At 37.3% G+C, this 24,447-nt stretch overlaps 1 protein-coding gene across 39 annotated transcripts in view; it reads left to right on the forward strand.

Annotated features, from left to right (window-relative positions):
* The window catches only part of KTN1 (kinectin 1), a 104,696-nt gene that overhangs the window by 25,091 nt on the left and 55,158 nt on the right, over window positions 1-24,447 (forward strand). For all 39 annotated transcript variants that reach the window (XM_055097624.1, XM_055097614.2, XM_034937596.2 and 36 more), the window contains 5 exons: window positions 7,143-7,695; window positions 11,670-11,807; window positions 13,113-13,283; window positions 14,329-14,459; window positions 23,077-23,193. In XM_055097624.1, the coding sequence (XP_054953599.1) occupies window positions 7,173-7,695; window positions 11,670-11,807; window positions 13,113-13,283; window positions 14,329-14,459; window positions 23,077-23,193 (1,080 nt within the window). In that variant the 5' untranslated portion in view covers window positions 7,143-7,172. The remainder of the gene's footprint in view (window positions 1-7,142; window positions 7,696-11,669; window positions 11,808-13,112; window positions 13,284-14,328; window positions 14,460-23,076; window positions 23,194-24,447) is intronic.

The following is a 24,447-nucleotide window of genomic DNA, read 5'->3' on the forward strand; positions in this document are numbered from 1 at the left end:
ACTTTAGAAAGTGTTTCCTTTGGTTGCCTGATTTAGAATCCATAGTAGCCTCTTACTGCTGATTTTTCCCACTTGGTTGACTGCTGATCTTTTCTAGCTGGTCGTCCCATATTTTCTTCAAAATCTGATCTAGAACTCCCAGATAGGAGCCTATTCCTATATTCTTAATCTTGTCAAGGGGTTTCCTCATTTATGGAACCTTCCAGGCATGACATGTTGGAATTGTCTTATTAGTGTCCTCACTCACTTTCAAATAGTTGTGTTTTCTTGTTAGTTGTTCCACCCAAGTATTTCTGTGTTGAAATTGATTTATTGTCATTAGATCTACTTAAACTACTGAAAGTCATTTTAATTGGTCTCCTTGCAACTATTTTTAACCTATCCATTTGGTTTTATTTATTTAGTTAGTTATTTGAGAGGGAGTATTGCTCTGTCGTCCAGGCTGGAGTGCAGTTGGAGATCTAATTCTTTAGCTCGTTTCTGCTGCCTCTTGTTCATGATGGCTTATCACATGTTCTGTTATTTTGTGTTGTGGGCTTATATCTGGATAATAATTTTTAAAAACCTTAAGGAGCCTGGCTTGGGGAAGGAGTCCGCCAAAGAGGTTATGCATTTGCTTCTGCCACAGGTACTCTGGGCACCACCAGCTGGGGGCCACTTAAATTTTTTGGCTGGCATATCCAAGCCATGCAAGTAGTTTGGACCCTAAAGCCATGTGAGAAGAAACTCATGGATAAAACTTTTTAAGTAAGACTCTGAGTGAAGGCCGAATTGGGACTAAAAGCCAAGACTCTTGCCTTCCATTTTACTGCCTCATTATATTGCTATTCACTAATCTTAAAATAATTTACTTTTGCTCAGGATGTATCTGCAATATAACACGCATACTGTATTTGAAGGTTATCAACTACATGATGGCTAATATTTACTTTTAGCAGGAGGAGTTCATTGTATCTAAACCTTTTGCAGAATGGAAATCTAATTAAATGATACTTGGCTACCAATAGTAAACTTTTTATCACTGTAGAGTACTTACCATAAATCATTTTTCTTAAAAAAAGATCAACTTGTCTGTTTAAAAAAAAATAAGATAGTATTGTGGGTTTAAAGAAAGGTAAACATGGTATGAAGAGTGGCACGTTTGGAATGCCAAGTATTTAGATTCAGTGTGATCAGATTACAGATAGTTTTTTTTGTTGTTTTTTGTTTTTTTTTTAAACCTATGAACATTATTTTTACAAATAACCTGTAAAAATAGCTTTCAGCTTAGGCCTCACAGCTACTTCTGTAATATTTTAACTGTATTCAAATAATGAAATAAAGCTCTTATAGGCTACTCTGGGAGCCTGTATATCTTAAAGGTGTATTCATTTAGTTGTCCAGACATTGATTTATACTGGAATTTTTATGAAATTATGCATTCCTGTGTTGAAAATTACGTTTCCCTCAACTTACTGTTTTTGTTTTTTTCAAATGTGTCTGCTTGCTTAGTATGTTTTTTGGTAGAAAAAGATTTTCACTGCGTTCAGATTTCAGTCTTGAATTTTGATTTGTTAAGTTTTTGCTAATGGTTTTTTTGAGCCACCCCAGCTGATAAAATTGTGTCAATTGAAGGACAGAAATATTGATAAAATTAGTTTTTTTGTGTCATTTGTTTTCATTGTTTTTAATGTGAAGAAAAGGATAGCAGAAGCAAGAGCAACTGAAACACTATAGTAAGAAAATATAATTCAAAATTGTTCTATTACTTGAAATAAAGTATACTTATCAAACTGCCTCAGTTTTTTCTCATAATATTAACAATTCTTATGTTTATGTATTTAAGCTTTTAAAAGTTTAATACTGTGCATTCAGGTTGGTTACTTAAATTATTGTTTCAATGTGAAATTTTAAAAGTTGAACAATTAACCAAACAGTAAAATGTTTGTAATAATCTCCCTTCAAAAAATGTAATGATTCTCATTTTTTAGGTATCATCTATGAGTGTATGTAATACTCAACACAAAACTTTTAGTCTTTCTGCTGTGTAATGTATTTTGCTGCATTACAGTCTTAATTATTTTAAATGGTTGTGTGATGTGTCTTCACATGTCCCACACTGAAACAGTTTCATTGTTTTATTATATAAACAGTGTGGTCTGTCTTGTATATACATAAATATATTATCCTTTTTGGTTAAGCAGTTCTATTGAAATTCTAATAATTGCTGCCAGATTTTTATATCACTTAAAATTTTAGGTTTCACTTCTTTGTTATATTAATATAAATGGGTCATTGTGCCTTCTGAGAAGTTTGTAAAATTTAACTCAGTGATGTGTCTCAGTTTTTGTATGAACAAATTAAGTTATAGGAGAGCGAGTAAATAGAATTTTAAAACTATTTGATTAGTATTTGTAATACGTACTCTGACGAAACACGACTTACATATTATGCGTGTTAACTTATTATAATTATTTTTTTAGTTCTTTTAAGATAGGGCAGGAATGAAAACTCAATATAGAGCAGGATTTTAAACCTGGGGCCCGTGCATATTCTTCAGGGAATCCAGAAACCTTCTGGAGATTATATGTAAAACTTAGTGAGTGTGGATACTTTTTTTCTTTGAGAAAGAGGGTCAGTATCTTTATCAGTTTCTTGAAAGATTTATGTCCGAGTGAAAGATAAAAGACAATGGTGTGGAATGTGGTTTTAAAATAGTTTGGACTTGCTTTCCTATTGTTCCATGGATATTTCTCTCCTGGTTCTCTTGACAGAGAAATCCTATTTGCCACCACTGGCTGTTCATTGCATTCAGATTGGAATCTATTATGACTTATGTGTGATGAGGTTAAAGAGGTAACTAATATTAGAAAGGGTAAGCCAGGCTAGGTGGTACATGCCTGTAGTGTAGTTCCAGCCACTTGGGAGGCTGAAGTGGGAAGACCTCTAGAGTTTGATGCTGCAATGTGCTATCATAGGGATTGTGAATAGCCAATGTGGTCCAGCCTGAGCAGTGTATATATAGAGACCCCATTTCTTAAATGTGTAAAAATATTATACATTTTTTGTGATAACTCGGGTTGTGAGTTAGCAAAAATCACCAGTGTTATTTCTTCCATGTGTGAAAGAACAACATGAGTGTCTACATGTCTCCATGTTTTTCAACTCAACAAACATGTATTGAATTGTATACTGTGGACTTAGAAAATTTTAATGACCTGGTTCTTATTACCCAGAGCTAAATTAACTTTGTCTCAACCTCTTTACTTTTATTTTTCAGTTTTGCCTCCCTGCTTTTAAAACTTTGTGTTTGTTCTTCCCTGAATTTTCCTCAGTTTCATTCCCAGTTCCTTTTTGTCTCCTCTTTTTTCCTCCTCATGTAATTCTGATGCTCATGGGTAAAATGTGAATTTGAGGTATATTTATTGGTATTGTAGTATTTATTCAATAAACACTCATGTTTTGCCTTTTTAAAATAATATTTTATGAATTTATCATAAACAAAGTTTAAAACTAGAGTATTAAGGCAAATGAGACTGTCCCCATGATTCTGGCACAACTCCTTAGTTACTGAACTTGCATACATAAAATGTTTTGATCATATAATTACATATGATTTTGACTTTTTAGCAGCATTGAATTGAATTTAACAAAGTTTTAGTGTTCATGGTTTTAATACCTATACTATGAGTTGATATTTGCTGATTGAAATCATTCTGATTTTGAATGTTTTATTTCTTAGTTTTTATGTAATATTGCTGTGAACTTTTTTTTTTTTTTTTTTTTTGAGACAGAGTCTCGCCCTGTTGCCCAGGCTGGAGTGCAGTGGCGCGATCTCAGCTTACTGTCACTGCAACCTCTGCCTCCTGGGTTCGAGTGATTCTTTTGCATCAGCCTCCTGAGTAGCTGGGATTACAGGCACGTACCACCACGCCCGGCTGATTTTTGAATTTTTAGTAGAGACGGGGTTTCACCATGTTGATCAGGCTGCTCTCGAATTCCTGACCTCAAGTGATCCGCCTGCCTCGGCCTCCCAAAGTGTTCACAGCCACCATGCCCAGCCTATGAACATCTTTCTATATGTTTTTTTCTTGCAAATAAATTCCTAGGGATAAAGAATTGGGATTATTGGGTTAAAGGAATGCAAACATTTTCTTCTTTTTTATTCTTCTAAAAAAAAAAACAGGATACATGTGGAGAACGTGCAGGTTTATTACATAGGTATACGTGTGTCATGGTGGTTTGCTGCACCTACTGACCCATCCTGTACGTTCCCTCCTCTCAGCCCCCACCCGCAACAGGCCCTGGTGTGTGTTGTTCCCCTCTCTGTGTCCATATGTTCTCAGTGTTCCACTCTGACTTATGAGTGAGAACATGTGGTGTTTGGTGTTCTGTTCCTGTGTTAGTTTGCTGAGGATGATGGCTTCCACCTTCATCCATGTCCCTGCCGAGGACATGATCTCATTCCTTTTTATGGCTGCAGCAAACATTTTCTTGATTCTTAATCTCTTGGTGTCTAGTTAGGTTCCGCTAAATGCATAGTGAGACTCAGGTGAGCTCAAGTGAAGGTGAATTGAATTGTGTGAAGAGAGACTCCCGTGAAAATCCAGAGACAGAAAGCTTGATTCCTTCACGCCTATATATGGGACCTGGAAAAGGAAACTAGAAAATCTTTAAAACATTTGAAGAATCAGTGTTTCAGAATTCTTGTGGTCTCATACCCTCTCTTCTTGAACATTTGCTACTTTTTCTTTCTATACGGGTGAATTTGCTGTGCTTGATCATAATTTCTGCTTTCCTAAAACCTAGGTTTGTACAGGGCTGCAGCTTATTCATTAGGCCTTTTTGACTTTTACCCCTTTTTTCAGCTTCTATTACTGCTGCTAAGTGCCTTAGCGTCTCTTCTTCACCAAAGCAAAAACTCGAAGCATTCCAACTCATTGTTTTGTGTTTTTTCTCCCTCGGCTGCCCAGCTTATGTTGAATAGGCTGTGTATTCTGTGGATGCTATGTTAAAAAAAAAATTCTGGGCTCTTTTAAAGCATTCCTGGTTGACGAATCACACTTAACGGAGGCACAGTAAAATGTGTCTAATTTTAAAACCTGGATAGTTCATGTTAATTTGAATTATCAGGGAAACAATTCTGTATGGAGTTTCTTTTAGTATTTTGTTAGCACATGATTCCTTTTCCCCCTTAACTTGTTAAAACCTTGTCTTAGTAAATCTAGGGTTTAACTAATACTATTAAAAAATTGCTTATGGAAGTATGAAATATTACTTCAGTCATATAGATTAATAGCATGCCTGTTGAACAAATGACAGTCATTCCTTGGTATATGCAGGAGATTGGCTTCAGGACCCCTGTGTATACCTAAATCTAAGCATGCTGGAAGTCCTGGAGTAGTCCCTGTGGAACCTGAGTATACAAAGTTGACCCTCCATATACTTGGGTTTCACGTCCAGCGAATATGTATTTTCAGTAACAATTGGTTAAAAAAAAAAAAATTCATGTGTAAGTGTACCTGTGCAGTTCAAACCCATGTTGTTACAGTTCTGGCAAAGTCTTATATTCAATAAACTCACATTTATCCAATTTAAAATCAGATATTTTCTTAGGTGTAAAATAATTCTTAGAATAAGTTCCCTGTTTAGGTAGAATTTGGTTTCTTTATCTAATCATGACATATCAAGACTCTCCAAATTGATAATTTAAAAACTTAAAAAATTCTCAGATTTATTTTTACATTAAAGATGTAGCAATTAACTTTAATTTGCTTTATCCTAAACATGTCCTGATGTTTAATTATGTCTGTATTATATACCTTGTCTTTTTCTACAACGCATTTGAGATAACATAAGAATACAAGTCACTTTTATGTGGCTTATGCATGTTTGTAAGGAGCATCAATATCTAGAATCTCAACATCAGAATCATTTATACTTTGAGATTTAATTTTAGCAGAAACTACCCTTCACGTAAGTGATATGTATATTCAAGGCAGATGTTGGTAGTCAAATTACATCGCCACCCCACCCCCCCCGCCCCGGGCGTACTTACTGAGTCCATCTAAAAGTAGGGCTGATGTTCTGTTGATGAGGCAAAGCCTTTTATTTAGCAATTTCGGTAGGATGTTGATGGCAGCCTCGCTTTTGCTGTATAACTTGTTTTGTGCAGTATGGGGTGCCTTTAAAAAACTGAGATAAGTTCCTAACTTGTAATTTATTTCACTATTTTATTTTTTTGAGACAGAGACTTGCTCTGTTGCCCAGGCTTGGAGTGCAGTGGCAGAGTCACAGCTCACTGAAGCCTTGACTTCAAAGGCTCAGGTGATCCTCTCACCTCAGCCTGCAAGTAGCTGGGACTACAGGCTCACTTAACTATGCCCAGCTAATTTTCTTGTCTTTTTTTTTTTTTTTTTTTTTTTTTTTGTAAAGGCAGGGTTTCGCCATGTTGCCCAGGGTAGACTGGAACTCCTAGGCTCAGGTGATCCGTCTGCCTCAGCCTCCTAAAGTGGTGGGATTCAGGCATGAGCCACTGCGCTTGGTCTGTAATTTATTTTAATGCGAAATGCCACATCCTAACATTTCAATTTTAATTTTATTAGATTTTTATATCCTTGATAGATCCCACTGCATCATGAGGCTGATAGTCACTGGTGTAAAGATGCAAGCAGTTGGTGACTGGTCTTAATCTGTAAATAAACCACCTCTTTTTGCGTGTGTGTGCATTTCAGAATATGACACTTTTAATGAATGTCCATTGAGTTAATAGTACCTCCTTATTTTCACGTGTAGTAGTTATCAACACTGTACAATAAACAAAAAAGTTAACTACTAATAAAGTACCAAAAGTGGATATTTCGGGAAAAGAAAGTAACGAATATTTAAATTTTTTCTCTTCAGTTAGGATATTTTCACATGATTTAGAAATGGAAGGATGTGTTCTCCTCCTTCTAGTTACCACTTGTCTTATTTTTCATAGTATATATGAATTGTAGTTGGCAAATAAATCAAGAATGTGATTTAAAGAACTAACCTGTTTAGATTTGTAGGTCAGGTTAGATTTGAAATGCCACTTGAAAGAGCAGCAGTTTTGACTTTAATTTTTATGAGACTGACAGGTTCTTTTTTTTTTTTTTGTCCCCACCTTCTTCCCTATTTAGGTTTTATAGGATCACATTGACAAAAGTACCATGGAGTTTTATGAGTCAGCATATTTTATTGTTCTTATTCCTTCAATAGTTATTACAGTAATTTTCCTCTTCTTCTGGCTTTTCATGAAAGAAACATTATATGATGAAGTTCTTGCAAAACAGAAAAGAGAACAAAAGCTTATTCCTACCAAAACAGATAAAAAGAAAGCAGAAAAGAAAAAGAATAAAAAGAAAGAAATCCAGAATGGAAACCTCCATGAATCCGACTCTGAGAGTGTACCTCGAGACTTTAAATTATCAGATGCTTTGGCAGTAGAAGATGATCAAGTTGTACCTGTTCCATTGAATGTCGTTGAAACTTCAAGTAGTGTTAGGGAAAGAAAAAAGAAGGAAAAGAAACAAAAGCCTGTGCTTGAAGAGCAGGTCATCAAAGAAAGTGACGCATCAAAGATTCCTGGCAAAAAAGTAGAACCTGTCCCAGTTACTAAACAGCCCACCCCTCCTTCTGAAGCAGCTGCCTCGAAGAAGAAACCAGGGCAGAAGAAGTCTAAAAATGGAAGCGGTATTGTAATCTATTTAATCTATTTAATTTTATTGTATGATTTGGAGCTTGGAATTGAGATATTCTGTTAGGTACATACACAGAATGTTTAATACTGAATTTGAAACCATGATTATTCATTTCATTATGTGTTTGCTTCATTAACATTAATTGCTGGTAGAAATTAGTATTGATCATAAAATAGCACTTTAAACTTCAGGGCCTGATGCAGTGGCTCATGCCTGTAATCCTAGCACATTGGGAGGCTGAAGTGGGAGGACCCCTTGAGCCCAGGTGTTTGAGACCAGCCTGGGCAACAAAGTGAGACCTCATCTCTACAAGAAATTAAAAGAAAAAAAAAAAAACCCATACATCTTATAAATATCCAACTTTGGCTGTTTTACTTAAAACCACTTAGGACCTGTAAATATCAGCAGTTACGAACTTTCTAAATGATGTGGTAAGAATTAAAGGTGAAAAGCTAAAATCAGATATCATTTCTCACCCTTGATTGCTTCATTTTGCTAACATTTATCAGATATCTGTTTTATGCTAGGCATTATGCTAGGTAATAGGGCTACAGAGATGAATAGTGCATTTTCGAGGTAGTCGTGTGCTAGCTGTAGACACAGATAGGTCATTATGAAAGATTTAGTGTAATGGTCTAGATATGTCTAAACCAGTGTAGGAATTCTAAGGTAGACCACTTAAAGCATGTAATGCCAGAAATTTTAAAAGTTTGGTTAAGTACTAGTTAGGTTTTTTGGGTGGATGGGGAGGGGAGGGAGATTCCAGGGAAAGGGGGTTGATAGGTACAATGGAAAAGCCTTGAGAATTGGTGTGGCGATGTGTGAAACTGTAAACAGTTTGTTTTATTTGAAAGGACTTGTATGTACCATTAAGTCATTTGTGTGTCTTAACTTGTAGGAGGTTATATTTGATTTTTTTTTTTTTTTTTTTTGAGATGGGAGTCTCACACTCTCACCCAGGCTGGAGTGCAGTGGTGCGATCTTGGCTCAGTGTGTCCTCTGCTGCCCAAGTTCAAGTGATTCTCCTGCCTCAGCCTCCCGAGTAGCTGGAATTATAGGCGTGTGCTACCACACCCAGTTAATTTTTGTATTTTTAGTAGAGATGGGGTTTCACAATATTGGCCAGAGTGGTCTCGAACTCCTGACCTCAAATGATCCACCTGCCTTGGCCTCACAAAGTGCTGAAATTACAGGCGTGAGCCACCACGCTTGACCCGGTTGTATTGGATTTTAAATATTTGCATGTCAGCTAGGATCAAGGCATAGTAAGAACTACATGTTTTAGTTGGGGAAAAGGACACGTAAGCCAGTAAAAAAAATGTGGTTTATGTAGGAGATAGAGAAAGTATAGAGGAAATATAGAAGCCAAAGCAACTACTGCTTATGCTGGGCTGAAAGGCTTTACAGGGGAGGCAGTTCCTGAGCATTGAATCGCTTCATCAAGCAGATAGTGGGGTCTCATTACTCATTGGCAGAATATCATGTAAAGGCACAGAGCTGCAAGAGTACAGTGTATTATTGAGCCATACAACGTGAGGTATAGAGAGTGGTAGGGAACAGAGCTGAAAAGATAGCAGTGGCTAGATCATGGTGGTTTTTGGATACTGTGCCAGGGAGCTAGGACTTCTTAGGTTAGCCATTGTTGAAGATTTTCAAGCAGTTTAGTTACATGGTCATATTTCTGTTTTAGAAAGATTTTTTTGGCAGAGCTAGCAAGAACAGATTTCATGGGGCAGTATTTGATGCCGGCAGACTAGTTAAGAGGTTATTTTAGTTTTCTAAAATTAAGATGTAGGCCTGAACTATGGTAGTGACAGAAGAAACAAAGTTGAGAAGTATGCAAAGTAAGAATGACACGAATAACCTCACTATATAGAAGTGTGGCAGATAAAGGAGAAGATAGGATTAAAGCTGATCTCCCAAGTTCTGAGTTAGGTTGGGGTTGGCAAACTGCAACCTGTGAGCCACATGTAGCCCACTTCCTTTTTTTATGCCCATGAACCAAGAACACTTTTTGCATTTTAAATGGTTGGGAAATAGAATAATATTTTGAGAAATGTAAAAATGTAAAAAAAGTCAAAATCTCAGTATTCATAAAGTGTTTTTATATGCAGCTACATTCATTCACTCATTCATAATATGTTTATGACTGGCTTTCATGCTGCAGTGGCAGACTTGAATAGTTGTACCAGAGTCCATATGGCCTATAAGGTCTAAAGTTTTTACTACGTGGCCCTTTGCAGAAAAAGTTTGCCAACTTGTGCTTGGCAGATGGTTGGTAGCACTAAAATAGGTAATACTGGAGAGAGACTAGATGTGAATTGAGAAGAGAACACTTCCAGTTTGTGTTTCCAATGCCTGTGGGGCCATCTACATAGAGCAACTCAGGATGCAGTAGGGTATGTAAATGTAGAAAAGTAGATTCAGAAACCTTAAGCGTGAAGGTAGTAGAAGGCATGGGAGTAGATAGCTCATCCAAGGGAAGTATTTTAATTGAAGCCCCAACCCTGAGAACAAGCAGTATTCAGTAGAAGCAGTTCCCAAAGGATACCGCAAAGGAATATTTCAAGCGTAAGAAGAGAATTATCATGGGAGCTGATAGGAGATAATTTATTTTATTTATTTTTATTGTGGCAAATTACATACAGCATGAAATTTACTATTTTAACAACTTTTAAGTGTGTAGTTTTGTAGTGGTAAGTACATTCACATTCTTATATAATCATCACCACTAGCCAAGTCCAGAACTCTTTCATCTTTTCCACATGAAACTCTGTACGCATTATACACTAATTCCCCATTCCGCCTGCCTCCCCCTTTTCCCCCGTCCCTCCCCCTTCCCCCATATCTTGACAATTACCCTTCTACTTTCTGTCTTTATGAATTTGACTACTCTGGGAATGTCATATAAGTGAAATTATACAATATTTATCTTTTTGTCACTGCCATATTTTACTTAGCATAATGGAGAGGAGATAATTTTAAGAAAGGGGTAGAGACCAAAAGTATAAAATGCCAAAGAGTAGTCAAATAAGGATTAATGAGTATTTGTAGAATATGGCATTTGGGACACTGGGGGATCTGAGTTAATCCTTTCGTGGAATGAAAGAGATAAAAATCAGGTTGCAATTAGTTGAGGAATGATTGGTAGAAAAGGAACTAAGAGTATTTTGTCAATATGTAAGGAAATGGATGTGGGATGCTGGGAATTATGGTGATGGGGAAGGGTTTTCTCTTCCTTCCCTTCCCTTCCTTCTTTTCCTTCCTTTCCTTCCCTTCCCTTCCTTCTTTTCCTTCCTTTCCTTCCCTTTCTTTCTTCCTTTCTCTCTCTCTCTTTCTCTCTGTCTCTCTTTTCTTTCTTCTTTCTTTCTTTCCTTTTTCTTTCGACAGGGTCTTGCTCTGTTGCTGAGGCTCGAGTGAATGGTGTGATCTTGGCTCACTGCACCTTCGACCTCCAGGGCTCAAGCTATCCTCCCACCTCAGCCCCAGAGTAGCTGGAACTACAGGTGTGCGCCACCACACCTGGCTAATTTTTTTATTTTTTTCGTAGAGATGGAGCTTTGTAGAGATGAGGTTTCACGACTTTGCCCAGGTTGGTCTGGAACTCCTGGGTTCAAGCGATGCTCCTGGGTTCAAGTGATCCACCTGCCTCAGCCTCCCAAAGTGCTGGGATTACAGGTGTGAGCAGCTGCACCTTGCTGTTTATTTTTTAAGATGATAGAGACTTGATCATGCCTATAGGCTCAGTAGGGTTGAAAATAGCTGAGGAATGGGAAAGCAGGAGTAAGTACATTGAAGAGCTGGTGTAGTGGAGTAAGAAAGCTAGAATAAGTTATTGGTGAGAGCGTTATATGTCAGACTTTAAATTTTTAGTGGTAAAACATTCTGGGAATTACTCAGTGATTGCATCTTTTCCGTTATGTTCATTGTTTGCCACAATTTTTTTTTTGTTTGTGTTTAATAAAGATGACCAGGATAAAAAGGTGGAAACTCTCATGGTACCATCAAAAAGGCAAGAAGCATTGCCCCTCCACCAAGAGACTAAACAAGAAAGTGGATCAGGGAAGAAGAAAGCTTCATCAAAGAAACCAAAGACAGAAAATGGTGAGATGTTTAGATATGTATTTTTGTAATGCTAATTCTAGAGAAGTACACCAGCACAGGGACCCTGGAATCTCACACACTCTTTAGCTCCCAGTTTAATGTGTGCTAATGACAACTGTAATACTAACGCACGTCTAAAATTATCTTTAGCCTTATGACTTTATAGCGCTTTGACAGATGGGCAGAGTGTACATTTGAGATGAAAAAGTTTATATACCATTTACAAAGGGCAAAGCATTTATAAATATTCTTAACTCAGTTTTGAAAAAATAAATAGCATACAGACCATAGAAGAAAAACATTCTTGAAATTTTGTACTTTTTAATATCACTTAAAGGTAATGCTTAAGGACATTAGCTAGATCTGGCATTAGCTTACATTTCCAATTAATTCCTAAACAGAACTCACATGTGTATATGGCAAGCATCAGATTATAAGAGATGGAGCAATCTTATTTGTTCACAGTTTTCCAGGGAAAGCTTGGCTGTGAAATTTGTGAAGACTAAACAACTTAAAATTATGACATATCAATTAGGTATGAGAGAAATATTACCTGAATATATTTGTTAAAATTAAATGTTAAACCATTTTAAATAAAAGAAGAGACATATATAAGTAAAGAAGCTCTTTTTGAAAGGTAGGAATGAAAAGAAAAGAGATTTTCATCTGGGTGTGGAAGTTTGTATCTCTAACCAGCAGACATTAGGCTTAATGTTCAAACTCTTCAAATTCTTCCCATTAAAATTAGGAACAAAATAAAGAGGCTTCCTTCTTCCACTTTTAATGTATTTTGGAAGTTTTAGCAAGTGTAGATGTGCCATGGAAATTAGAGGCATAACTCTTCAGAAATGAGAAGCTATCTGCAAGGAGCACTGTGGTTTTTGCACTTAGCAAGTACAAAGAACTTGTTTAAAAATTATCAACTACAGTAAGTTGGTAAAGTACCAACATAAATAAAAACTAATAGTTTTCCTTGAGCACTAATTAAGTGGAAATCTTATATTAAAACAAAAATTAAAGGAGACCTAAGGATGCGTAAAAAGTTTTTAGATACCATTAGAGGAGATATGCTATACACTTTTAGATGATTTAAATGATTTACTATAAAATAAGACTGTTGAGCTGGTACGGCTTCATTAGAATGAGTGTTTTGACTTGTTAAATGACGAAATAGGAATTTAAAACCAATTTGAGCTACCAGTAAAGGTTTCAAAAGAACTGCATTTATCATTAAATTATGCTTGCATGTCATTTACTCTGTTTTGTAAAAATTCTAATTATGATTTTGTTGAACTTAAATTGCAGTCTACGTAGATGAACCCCTTATTCATGCAACTACTTATATTCCTTTGATGGATAATGCTGACTCAAGTCCTGTGGTAGATAAGAGAGAGGTTATTGATTTGCTTAAACCTGACCAAGTAGAAGGGATCCAGAAATCTGGGACTAAAAAACTGAAGACTGAAACTGACAAAGGTAATATATGGGATTTACAGTCTTTGTTGTACTATAAAAACACATTTCTGAGTTCTGATGGAGTCATAGATTTCATTTTCTCATAGAAACAATGCATTTCAAAAGAATCAAATCCTTGTGGTAGAAGACTTATTGGTAGTCTTTTAGTCCAGCCTCCTCAGTTTTGTAGATCTGGAACTTGAATTTGACTTTTTAAAGGTCCTACAGCTATTTTGCTATCTGATGATTATTTCCCAGCTACTACTGTCTCCTGTGAGGTTTCTTGGCTAATTCATAACTGTTGTTTTTTTTTAATAGACTGTTTTTTTAAGAGTAGTTTTAGGTTCACAGCAAAATTCATTGGAAAGTTCAGAGTTCCCACATATCCCCTGTTTCCACATAAGTACACAACTACCTTTTAAAACTTATAATTTAGCTGAAGTATTAAAAGCCCGAGGCTCCTTTGAGTCTGATGGGTGGCAGCTCTTTTTAAGAAGAGGTTGTTAATGCCTAATAGGAGAATCTTGGGAAAATAAGGGTGGGTGGGTCAGGAGGTGCTTGACGCATGGATTTTTAAAATGTCAGGATGGTTTGCATATATTTGATCTTCATAGGATCAGATTTCCTTTTTATAATTATCTTAGAACTTATTTTCTCATGTGTGGAATTTGGCTTAATATCTCTCAGGATTATTTTGTTTTTCACAGTTGGTTGTCAGTGTGCAAGGATTATTAAAGTTCATTGAGATTATTGTGAATATAATAGTGCAGATATTAGCACATACTAGACACCTAAGTGATTTTTTTTTAAAGCGAGGGTATATTGGCATTTTAGTATTTTGCAGTTTGAGCAAACTTTTAGCTAATGCAATTATTCCGTATTATAGATGATAAACCCTTTTTTTCCTCTTGACTGGAGTATTTGTTTTATTTAACCTGAAGTATATATCTGTTTTCTTTCGGTTATTGACTTTCTGGGCCATGAATTCTTCATGCTTACCTTTGCTGAAGTTATTATTTGTGTTTTTTAAATGCCAACTCTGTTTGTTTGTTTTTTTCAAATTAAGAAAATGCTGAAGTGAAGTTTAAAGATTTTCTTCTGTCCTTGAAGACTATGATGTTTTCTGAAGATGAGGCTCTTTGTGTTGTAGACTTGCTAAAGGAGAAGTCTGGTGTAATACAAGATGCTTTAAAGAAGGTAAGCGTGTTTTTTGATTATGGGCATATTCATGACCAGTCATTAGAAGTTCACCAAACAAGACTTTAGCCAGAGCAATTAATATCTACTCCCGTCCTTAACATCTCAGAACATACATCTGGAATGCCTTCAGAAATTACTTTATATATTGTATTAGTCTGTTTTCATGCCGCTGATAAAGAGATACCCGAGACTGGGTAATTTATAAAGAAAAAGAGTTTAAATGGCTCACAGTTCTACGTGGCTGGGGAGGCCTCACAATCATAGTGGAAGGTGAAAGGCACGTCTTACATGGTGGCAGGGAAGAGGGAATGAGAACCAAGCGAAAGGGGTTTCCTCTTATAAAACCATCAGACCTTGTAAGGCTTATTTACTACCACAAGAATAATATGGGAGAAATTGCCCCCATGATTCAATTATGTCCCACCAGGTCCCTCCCACAACACATGGGAATTATGGGAGCTACAATTCAGGATGAGATTTGGGTGGGGACACAGCCAAACCATAACATTCCACTCTGGACCCTCCCAAAGCTCATGTCCTCACATTTCAAAACCAATCATGCCCTCCTACTGGTCCTCCAAAGTCTTAACTAATTTCATCATTAATTCAAAAGTCCACAGTCCAAAGTCTCATCTGAGACAAGGCAAGTCCCTTCTGCCTATGAGCCTGTAAAATCAGAAGCAACTTAGTTACCTCCTAGATACAATGGGGTGTAGGCATTGGGTAAATACAGCCACTCCAAATGGGAGAAATTGGCCAAAACAAAAGGGCTACAGGCCCCATGCAAATCTGAAATCCAGTGGGGCAGTCAAATCTTAAAGCTCCAATATGATCTCCTTTGACTCCATGTCTCACATCCAGGTCATGCTGATTCAAGAGGTGGATTCCCATGGTCTTGGGCAGCTCCACCCCTGTGGCTTTACAGGGTACAGCCTCCTTTCTGGCTGCTTTCATGGGCTGGCGTTGAGGGTCTGTGGCTTTTCCAGGCTCACAGTACAAGCTGTCAGTGGCTCTACCATTCTGGGATCTACAGGATGGTGACCCTCTTCTCACAGCTCCACTGGGCAGTGCTTCAGTGGGGACTTAGTGTGTAGGTTTCAACCTCACATTTCCCTTCCGCACTACCCTAGCAGAGGTTCTTCATGAGGGCCCCACCCCTGTGGCAAACTTCTGCCTGGACATCCAGGTGTTTCCATACAGCCTCTGAAATCTAGGCAGAGGTTTCCCAAAACTCAAATCTTGACTTCTGTGCACCCACAGGTTCAACACTACGTTGAAGCTGCTAAGGCTTGGGGCTTGTACCCTCTGAAGCCATGGCCCATGCTGTACCTTGATTTCTTTTATCCATGCCTAGAGTGGCTGGGTTGCAGGACACCAAGTCCCTAGGCTACATACAGCAGGGGGGCCCTGGGCCCTGCTCAGGAAACCATTTTTTCTTCCTAGGTCTCCAGCCCATGATAGGAGGGCCCTTCTGCAAAGGTCTTTGACATGCTCTGGAGACATTTTCTCCATTGTTTTGGTGATTTACATTTGGTTCCTCATTACTTATGCAAATTTCTGCAGCTGGCTTGAATTTCTCCTCAGAAAGTGGGATTTTCTTTTCTATGGCATCATCAGGCTGCAAATTTTCCAAACTTTATTCTCTGTTTCCCTCTTAAAACTGAATGCTGTTAATAGCACCCAAGTCACCTCTTGAATGCTTTGCTGCTTAGAAATTTCTTCCGCCAGAAACCCTAAATCATCTCCCTCAAGTCTCCCTCAAATCTCTAGGACAGGTGCATAATGCCACCAGTCTCTTTGCTAAAACATAGCAAGAGTCGCCTTTACTCCATTTCCCAACATGTTCCTCATCTCCATCTGAGATGACCTCATCCTGGATTTCATTGCCGGTATCATTATCAGCATTTTGGTCAAAGCTATTCAGCAAGTCTCTAGGAAGTTCTAAACTTTCCCACATCTTCCTGTCTTCTTCTGAGCCCTCCAAACTGTTCCAGCTCCTCTGCCTGTTACCCAGTTCTAAAGTCACGTCCACATTTTCGGTTATCTTTACAGCAGTTCCTCACTCCTGGTACCAATTTAGTGTATTAGTCTATTTTCACGTTGCTGATAAAGACATACCTGAGACTGGTAATTTATAAAGAAAAAGGGGTTTAATGGACTCACAGTTTCATGTGGCTGGCCTCACAATCATGGTAGAAGGTGAAAGGCATGTCTTACATGGCAACAGGGAAGAGGGAATGAGAACCAAATGAAAGGGATTTCCCCTTTAAAACCCTCAGATCTTGTGAGACTTATTCACGACCAGGAAAACAGTATGGGGGAAACTGCCTTCATGATTCAATTATCTCCCACCGAGCCTCTCCCACAGCACGTGGGAATTATAGGAGCTACAATTCAAGATGAGATTTGGGTGGGTACACAGCCAAACCATATCATATATTCACACGAATCAATTCACTTATTTAAAATGTCATCTGTTGTCATCTGATCCTTTGACAGAGCCAATTGCTTAAAATAAGTAAGATGATTTATATTACTTTTTTTTTTTTTTTGAGACAGATTCTTGCTCTGTTGCCCAGGCTGGAGTGCAGTGGCATGATCTCGGCTCACTGCAACCTCTGCCTCCTGGGTTGAAGTGATTCTGCTGCCTCAGCTTCCAGAGTAGCTGGGATTACAGGCATGCACCACCATGCCTGGCTAATTTTTGTATTTTTAGTAGAGATGGGGTTTCACCGTGTTAGCCAGGATGGTCTCGATCTCCTGACCTCGTGATCCACCCGCCTCGGCCTCCCAAAATGCTGGGATTACAGGCGTGAGCCACCGTGCCCGGCCAGATTTATATTACTTTTAAAGTCATTTGGCCCTTGGCTAAACTGTACCGTGCTTTGCTCTGACTAGAAGTGCTAAAGTCAAAGTCAGGTGATTTCTGGATAGCATGTATGAACGGTTTTTGTGACTGAAGATCACACCGTTCAAAGAACCTCAGGACTATTATTGTGGGGGGGGTGTGTGTGTTGTGTTTGTAATAGTACTCTTCTAAAAGAAATGATTTGAATGGCATAATCACTGCTATGGCTGATGTTTTAAAAAAATTGTAAAATAAAAACCCCACGCAGCTAACATCTATATTGTTATGGGTCATATTCACTATAATATCATATGTACTATGTCATACTGGGAAAGGTGACAAATTTTCAAGGGTTACCTATGTAAAATAAAGTGATATGTTGTCTGCTATTCAATATTAGATGGTGCATTTAACTGTCTTTATTCTAAAAACACACACATGCACACCTTTCCCCATAACCTCTTGCCTACTTTCAAACCTTCAGTGGTTTAATTTTTTCTTATACTAGTCTAGACCATTACCTTTCACCTGATTACCTACAGTAGTCTCCAGATTGATGTTTCTGCTTTTCCTCTTAGTCCTCTAATTTTGTTTTTTTTCCCACATAACTGTAAAGTGACCTTTAAGAGATAAATTAGGTTATATTACTGCTTTAAAAACCCTTTGGTGTTTTTCTCTTTTGTAGTTAAAACATAAATCCAGATTCCTTAACAGGTCTATGTCCTGCCTCTCTCTGCAGCCTCATCTAATGACATTTTTTCTTATTCCCTAAGTTTCACCCATATGGAGTCTTCTCTGGTTCTTCTGTCATACCAGACTTGTTTCTTCTGTCTGTCCTATCTCCCCTTTCCTCCCAAACCCTCCCTTCCAATTTCTTTCTATGCCCACTTCCTCCTTCAAGTCTCCACTTAAATGTCATTTTCTCATATAAGGCTAACCTGAATTCACAGTCTAAATTGTTTGCCCTGCTATTCTTTCTTACAACCGTCTGGATGTTTTTGCCATAGCATTTATCATAGCATTATAAGTCTGTCATACTTCTATTGACAGTGCATTTTATAAATCTGTGGCAATTTTACAGTGTAGTATGCTTGTTAGTTTCCATGTGATGCCAGCAATGGCCCAGAGTAAAAAGGTAATCAGTAAATATGATAAATGTGACTTTAAATACAAAGACAGATGCTTTATTGCAAGGAACTTTCTTGATTATTTTTATTTTTGTTTTTATTTTTTTGAGATGGGGTCTGGCCCTGTCACCCAGGCTGGAGTGCTGTGGCGCAATCTCTGCTCACCGTAGCCTTCACCTCTCGGGCTCAAGCAATCCCCCCATCTCACGCTCCTGAGGAACTGGGACCACAGGCAATGCCTGGCTAGTTTTTGTATTTTTTGTAGAGATGGGGTTTCAGTGTGTTGTCTATGCTGGTTTCAAGGTCCTGAGCTCAATCAGTCATCCTGCCTTGGCCTCCCAAAGTGCTAGGATTACAGGTGTGAGCCACGGCTCCTAGCCTTGATATTGATTAAAGAATTTGTCCTTCGGTTTATTTTATTGTAATTGGGTGAGTAAATACTTAAAAAAGTTGTTAGTTATATGTGGGGATTGGGAAAAGCTCCTAGCAGGGAAGAACCTTGCTGAAGTTACTATGTTACTATATTGCTGTTTAGAGTTAATGCTTTTTAAGATTAAAAGTAATTGCTTTAAGTGTCTCTCTTCTAATGAAAGATGTTGCTGGTAGCTTATGGGGGCAAGAGTAATCATTTTATTGTCTGAGACAGCTTTCAACTCTAGAGTCTGGGTGGTAAATCAGACTACCCTTTATCTATTGTAGGCAGGCCTTGGAAGAAGTTGGAAACTATTAAAGATAGCATGGAGCAAGTGTTTTGAAACTGTTCACATTTTTCCCCTTTTCCTTGGAGCCATTTGGTTTTAGATTAAAATCTTATTGTTCTTGGTTTCTCATGGGGCGGTTCTATTCTCTACTGAAGGAACTCTGCCTTTGTAGGTCTCCTGTATCTGAGTAAGACTAGGTAAGTTGAATTTCTCCTTTTTCCTGCCAGAAGTGAGTTGGTCAGAGCTTTTCACAGATTGTTCGAAGTCCCAGAGGTAATTGAATCCTCGTGCTGAATAAAGACCACTTTAGAGCAAGGGGGAAGATAAATACAGGGCACTGGCATAGGATAGGATTTTTTGAGCATTTGTATGTAGTGGCTAAAGAAGAGTCCATGGTGACTGCTTGTTTTCTTTCTTGAGTAACTGGATAGATTGTGGTGACAGTGGTTTTTGTGAACACTTTGTAGAGAGTAGAGGATTCAGAAATTTCAGAAAGCTGTTTTAGGCATCCCTTGTGCCATTTAAGTGGATATAGTCATTTTATAATTAACATATTTCTCTGGAGTAGAAGAAAGGCTACAATGGGAGTGATTGAGGAAGATAATCCACTATCAACAGTACATATGGTAGATGTATATTAGATCAGGGAGGATGTGAGAGGTGATAGAAGGCTCAAGAATGAACCCCAGGAAACACCAACAATTAAAGGGCAAGGAAAATCACCATGAAAGATACTAAAGAGGAGCGAAGTGGTGGGAGGAACACCAGGAGGTAGTGGAATCACAGAAACTTTGAGTTTGGGAAGTAGGGAGGTTGGGGGAATGATCAACAGTAACATGCTTTAGAGATGTCAAGGAGGATTAAGATTGTAAAACTGGGTTTGATATCCTTAGTAAAAGCAGTTTCATTGCAGTACAAGACTATAAATAAGTACCAAATGAATGGGAAAAGTGACAGCGAGTGTCCGCTACGAGTAAGCTTAGGTGGGAAGGGGAAAACAGCAAAAGCTAGAAGGGTTGGAGCAGGGATGTTATGTTGTGTGAGTGCACACATGCCCTTGTATTCGAGTTATGAGGCACTTGAGAGTGTGGTTAAGATCCTGAGCTCTGGAGTCAGACTTCCCAAATTCAAATCTGGACTCTGCCACTTGCAGCTTTGTGGCCTTAGATAAGTTACTTAGCTTCAGTGACTCAGTTTTCCCATGACAAAAATGGGAATGATCAAGTTTTGAGAATTAAATGCTAGTGCATGTTAGGTGCTTAGAGTCCCTAGCATATAATAACTGCTGAAAAATGTAAACTATTATTGTAATTATTAGTAAGAAAATGTTTAATTATTAATTTTTTATCATTGACCTTTAAATATACTTGCTTCAGTTATATTTTAAACTTTAAATTATTAACAATTTGGGCCCCATGCTGTGTAGCAGGAGGAACTACTGTTACACCACTTAAATTTTTTTCCTAGCTTCTTTCTTCCACCAGTCTCAACTTCCATTAATAATAGTTTTTCTGTTTGGCAGATACTTGTAATATTTGACATCTTTTCTGTGATTATAATTTTCATGTTTTAGTTTTAATTTTGTAGTTTAATGGTGGGTCCAGATCTCAATGTTAGTACTTTTGTCATAGCTTCTTTATTCATCTCTTGGTTAGCTGAAGTTGTTTTTCCTGGGATTTCTTCAAAAAATTTTCCAGATTTTGGCAAGTTAACATGCTTTTCTTGTATTTGTACTCAAATAATAGTTTGGTGGGGTATAACATTCCAGAATTTCATTTTTTTTCCTTGAAACATTCTATGCATTTGTTGTTTCACTGTTCACTTTATTCATATTGCTGGTAGAGGTCTGACGCCAGCCTGCATTTTGCACCCTTTTCATGTATTTTTGTTAAACTGCACTCTCACAATAAAACATTCTTTGAATAATCAATCACGTGTTTATTATTTACTGGATTTTTTTCAGTGTCTGACCTACTCTACACACATCAAGGGATTCAGTTTCTTTGGCATTCAGTAGTTGTACTATAATATGGCTTGACATTGACTGCTCTGTTAAACTTCCCTTGGATACAGTATGCCTTTTCAATCATTAGATTCAAGTTAGCTTTTATTACTGGGAAGTTATATATAATGTTCTTGAAATAAGTAAAATAATGGAGATCAGTTAAATACATATGGGCTCTCCACTGCCTACCTTCGTTGTCTTTTCATATCTTTAACAAAAAAAAAAACCCTAACACATAACCAAAGAAAACTTTATTTCTACTTTTTATTTATTTCTCTTCACCATGGTCTCTATGGCTCTTACTGTGTTTACAGCGGCATGTGCTTTTCTGTTTGCTGCTTCCAACTGTAGTATTATTTCTGGGATGGTGTTGCTTTTGCTTCCACTTTAGTTTTGCCAGCTCACGTTTCATCTCGTTTTGTGTTATCTTTTCTCTGAGCTCTTTTATTTTCCAGAGATGATTACTATATTAGATTTTTAACCACAGTTTTTTCCTGCTGTGTGATAACCTTTTTCTGGTGATTTTTCTTCACTTGTTATTTGTGTTTTTCTTATTTTCATTTTTTGGTATCGTGTATAGATCCTGTTTTGTTTTGTTTTGTTTCATTTTATTTACTACTACTGTTCTTCCAATGAGGGGTGTTTTTCTTGGATCATCTTTGTGCTAGAGCTTGGTGTTGTTGAAGGGTCAGGGATGGCTGGTGTTCTCCTTGGGGTCTGTGTATGTAAAATGATTTTTTTAGCCTTTGCTGCTTTTCAGATAAGAGGCTTAGGGTCTCCCTGTAGAGAATCTTTTGACTGCCTCACTGGCTAGTTGCTCCCTTTGAGTGATGTTTTTCCTCTTGAGATGTGGGATTTTATCTGCAACGTTTTTTTTTTCCTTCTTGAGACCTTCTTCCAAGAAAGTTCCTGCTTGCAATCTTTGCATTTGTTTGTTGTTTCCCATGTCAAGTTGGGGATGGCTGGTTTTACCTTTCAGGATGTGCCTGTTAATTTCAGAGAACTACACATCTATGGCACCTCTGTAGCCATGGGTATATTCTGACAGGGTCGTGGAACATCTGAATTTGATCTTTACTATATTTGGTTTGATCTTTACTATATTTGGTGGTCTTTCCTCATATACTTTGAGATTACAGGTTACTGTTTCATTCATAGCAGCTTACATTTTGGTTTCATATTCTCTCTTTTGATCTAGCAGGAGAAGGAGGAAATTACTGTCTTGACTCTGAGTTTAAAACTGGAATTCCTGTAATTCTTCGTAAAAATCTGTTTCTTGGTTGATATGTATCTAGTTGGAAATTTCAGGATACACAACATTAAAGAGATTTTTCTGAATATTTCACTGATCAGTATTTGGCAGTTATTTTACTTTTTATGTAATACAGAACTCTGCATTGACCCAAGAACACTTGATGTTAGATACTTCATTTTCATAATTTTTTTTAAATCTTAGCACCTTTTATTTTTTATTTTATTTATTTATTTTTCTTATACTTTAAGTTCTGGGATATATGTGCAGAACGTGCAGGTTTGTTACATAGGTATACACATGCCGTGGTGGTTTGCTGCACCCATCAACCTGTCATCTACATTAGGTATTTCTCCTAATGCTATCCCTCCCCTATTCCCCCACGCCCCGACAGGCATGTTGCCCTTCCTGTGTCCATGTTCCCCTTCCTGTGTCCATGTGTTCTCATTGTTCAACTCCCACTTATGAGTGAGAACATGCAGTGTTTGGTTTTCTGTTCTGGTGTTCGTTTGCTGAGAATGATGGTTTCCAGCTTCATCCATGTCCCTGCAAAGGACATGAACTCATTCTTTTTTATGGCTGCATAGTATTCCATGGTGTATATGTGCCACATTTCATTTTCATAATTTTTATTAGCCCATGGTAACTATTACTAATTCTGCATTGCTTTCTCAATTGCAGTCAAGTAAGGGAGAATTGACTACGCTTATACATCAGCTTCAAGAAAAGGACAAGTTACTCGCTGCTGTGAAGGAAGATGCTGCTGCTACAAAGGATCGGTGTAAGCAGTTAACCCAGGTGAAGACATTCTTATGTACGAGGGATATACTTCCCAAATCAGAAGCAACAAAAGATTTTAGAAATTGTCCATAATCAGTAGTTTAATTATTTGTAATTTATGTCCAACAAAAGTAACTTTCCTTTAGAGTTTTGGGAGGGTAGATAGAGCTGTCTGTCTCTTTTGTGATATTATAGCCTATAGTTGAATTATTTAAAATAAGAGTACTTACAGATATCCTAGCTTCAGAATAACAAAAGCACTCTGTACAGAAGCATGGGAATTTGTTTTAATTGGATCTGACCTAGATCTGTTCTCTATAGAAACACAGAATTTGGTGTGATCTTGTTTTAGTCTGATTAATGGAATAAGTGTGAAACTCTTAACATAGGTAATTTATTTATGGAGCTTCTTGTGGTAAGTATAATTTTTTGTCAAGTTCGTCACATCTCAGAAATTTTACTTTGAGAGGTTAATAGTAAAAAATACCAGAAAAGCCAATCTTTAAAACATCATGAAACTGAGAGAACAGAATTGAAACTATAGAAAATATGGTTTCATTATTCCTGAAGTGCTTGTTTCTCTTTCTAGGGATTAAATGCAGTAGAATACATGATGTTTATTTATGAGTCATTCACCTAGCCACTTGATGACATTGTAAGACTGAATGGCTTTGTTTGAATATAAATCCTTTATGTGAATTTGAAGTAAATAAAAAAAGTCAATGGAAAAAGTTGGCAAGATTAATTAAAGTTGTTAATAAAATTAGAAACTTTAACATAGTTTTTTGTGACTATGACTATATAAAATATTAAAAATTAGGATAACTAATTTGGTAATTCATTGAGCTGCATACTTATGATGTGTATACTTCTAAGTATGTTATACAGGAGTATAACAATTTGTAAAGATGAATGAACAAACTCAGGCAGCCATAAATTATGTAATATCTCAAATTTTGTCATACAATTGCTTTAGAGCAGGAACATGATTAGTCCTAATGATACCTGCAGCTAACTTTAAAATTGCTTGGCTTTCATGTACTTTGATAATTAATATTTGTTCTAGGAGTTCATAGTACCGGCAAAACAAAATGAAATCCCTCATTTAAGATTTGACTTAGTGGCCGGGCACAGTGGCTCATGCCTGTAATCCCAGCACTTTGGGAGGCTGAGGTGGGTGAATCATGAGGTCAGGAGATCGAGACCATCTTGGCTAACAGGGTGAAACCCCGTCTCTAATAAAAATACAAAAAAAATTAGCCGGGCATGGTG

The sequence above is a fragment of the Pan paniscus genome, chromosome 15 (assembly GCF_029289425.2).
Source record: "Pan paniscus chromosome 15, NHGRI_mPanPan1-v2.0_pri, whole genome shotgun sequence".
Taxonomy (NCBI): domain Eukaryota; kingdom Metazoa; phylum Chordata; class Mammalia; order Primates; family Hominidae; genus Pan; species Pan paniscus.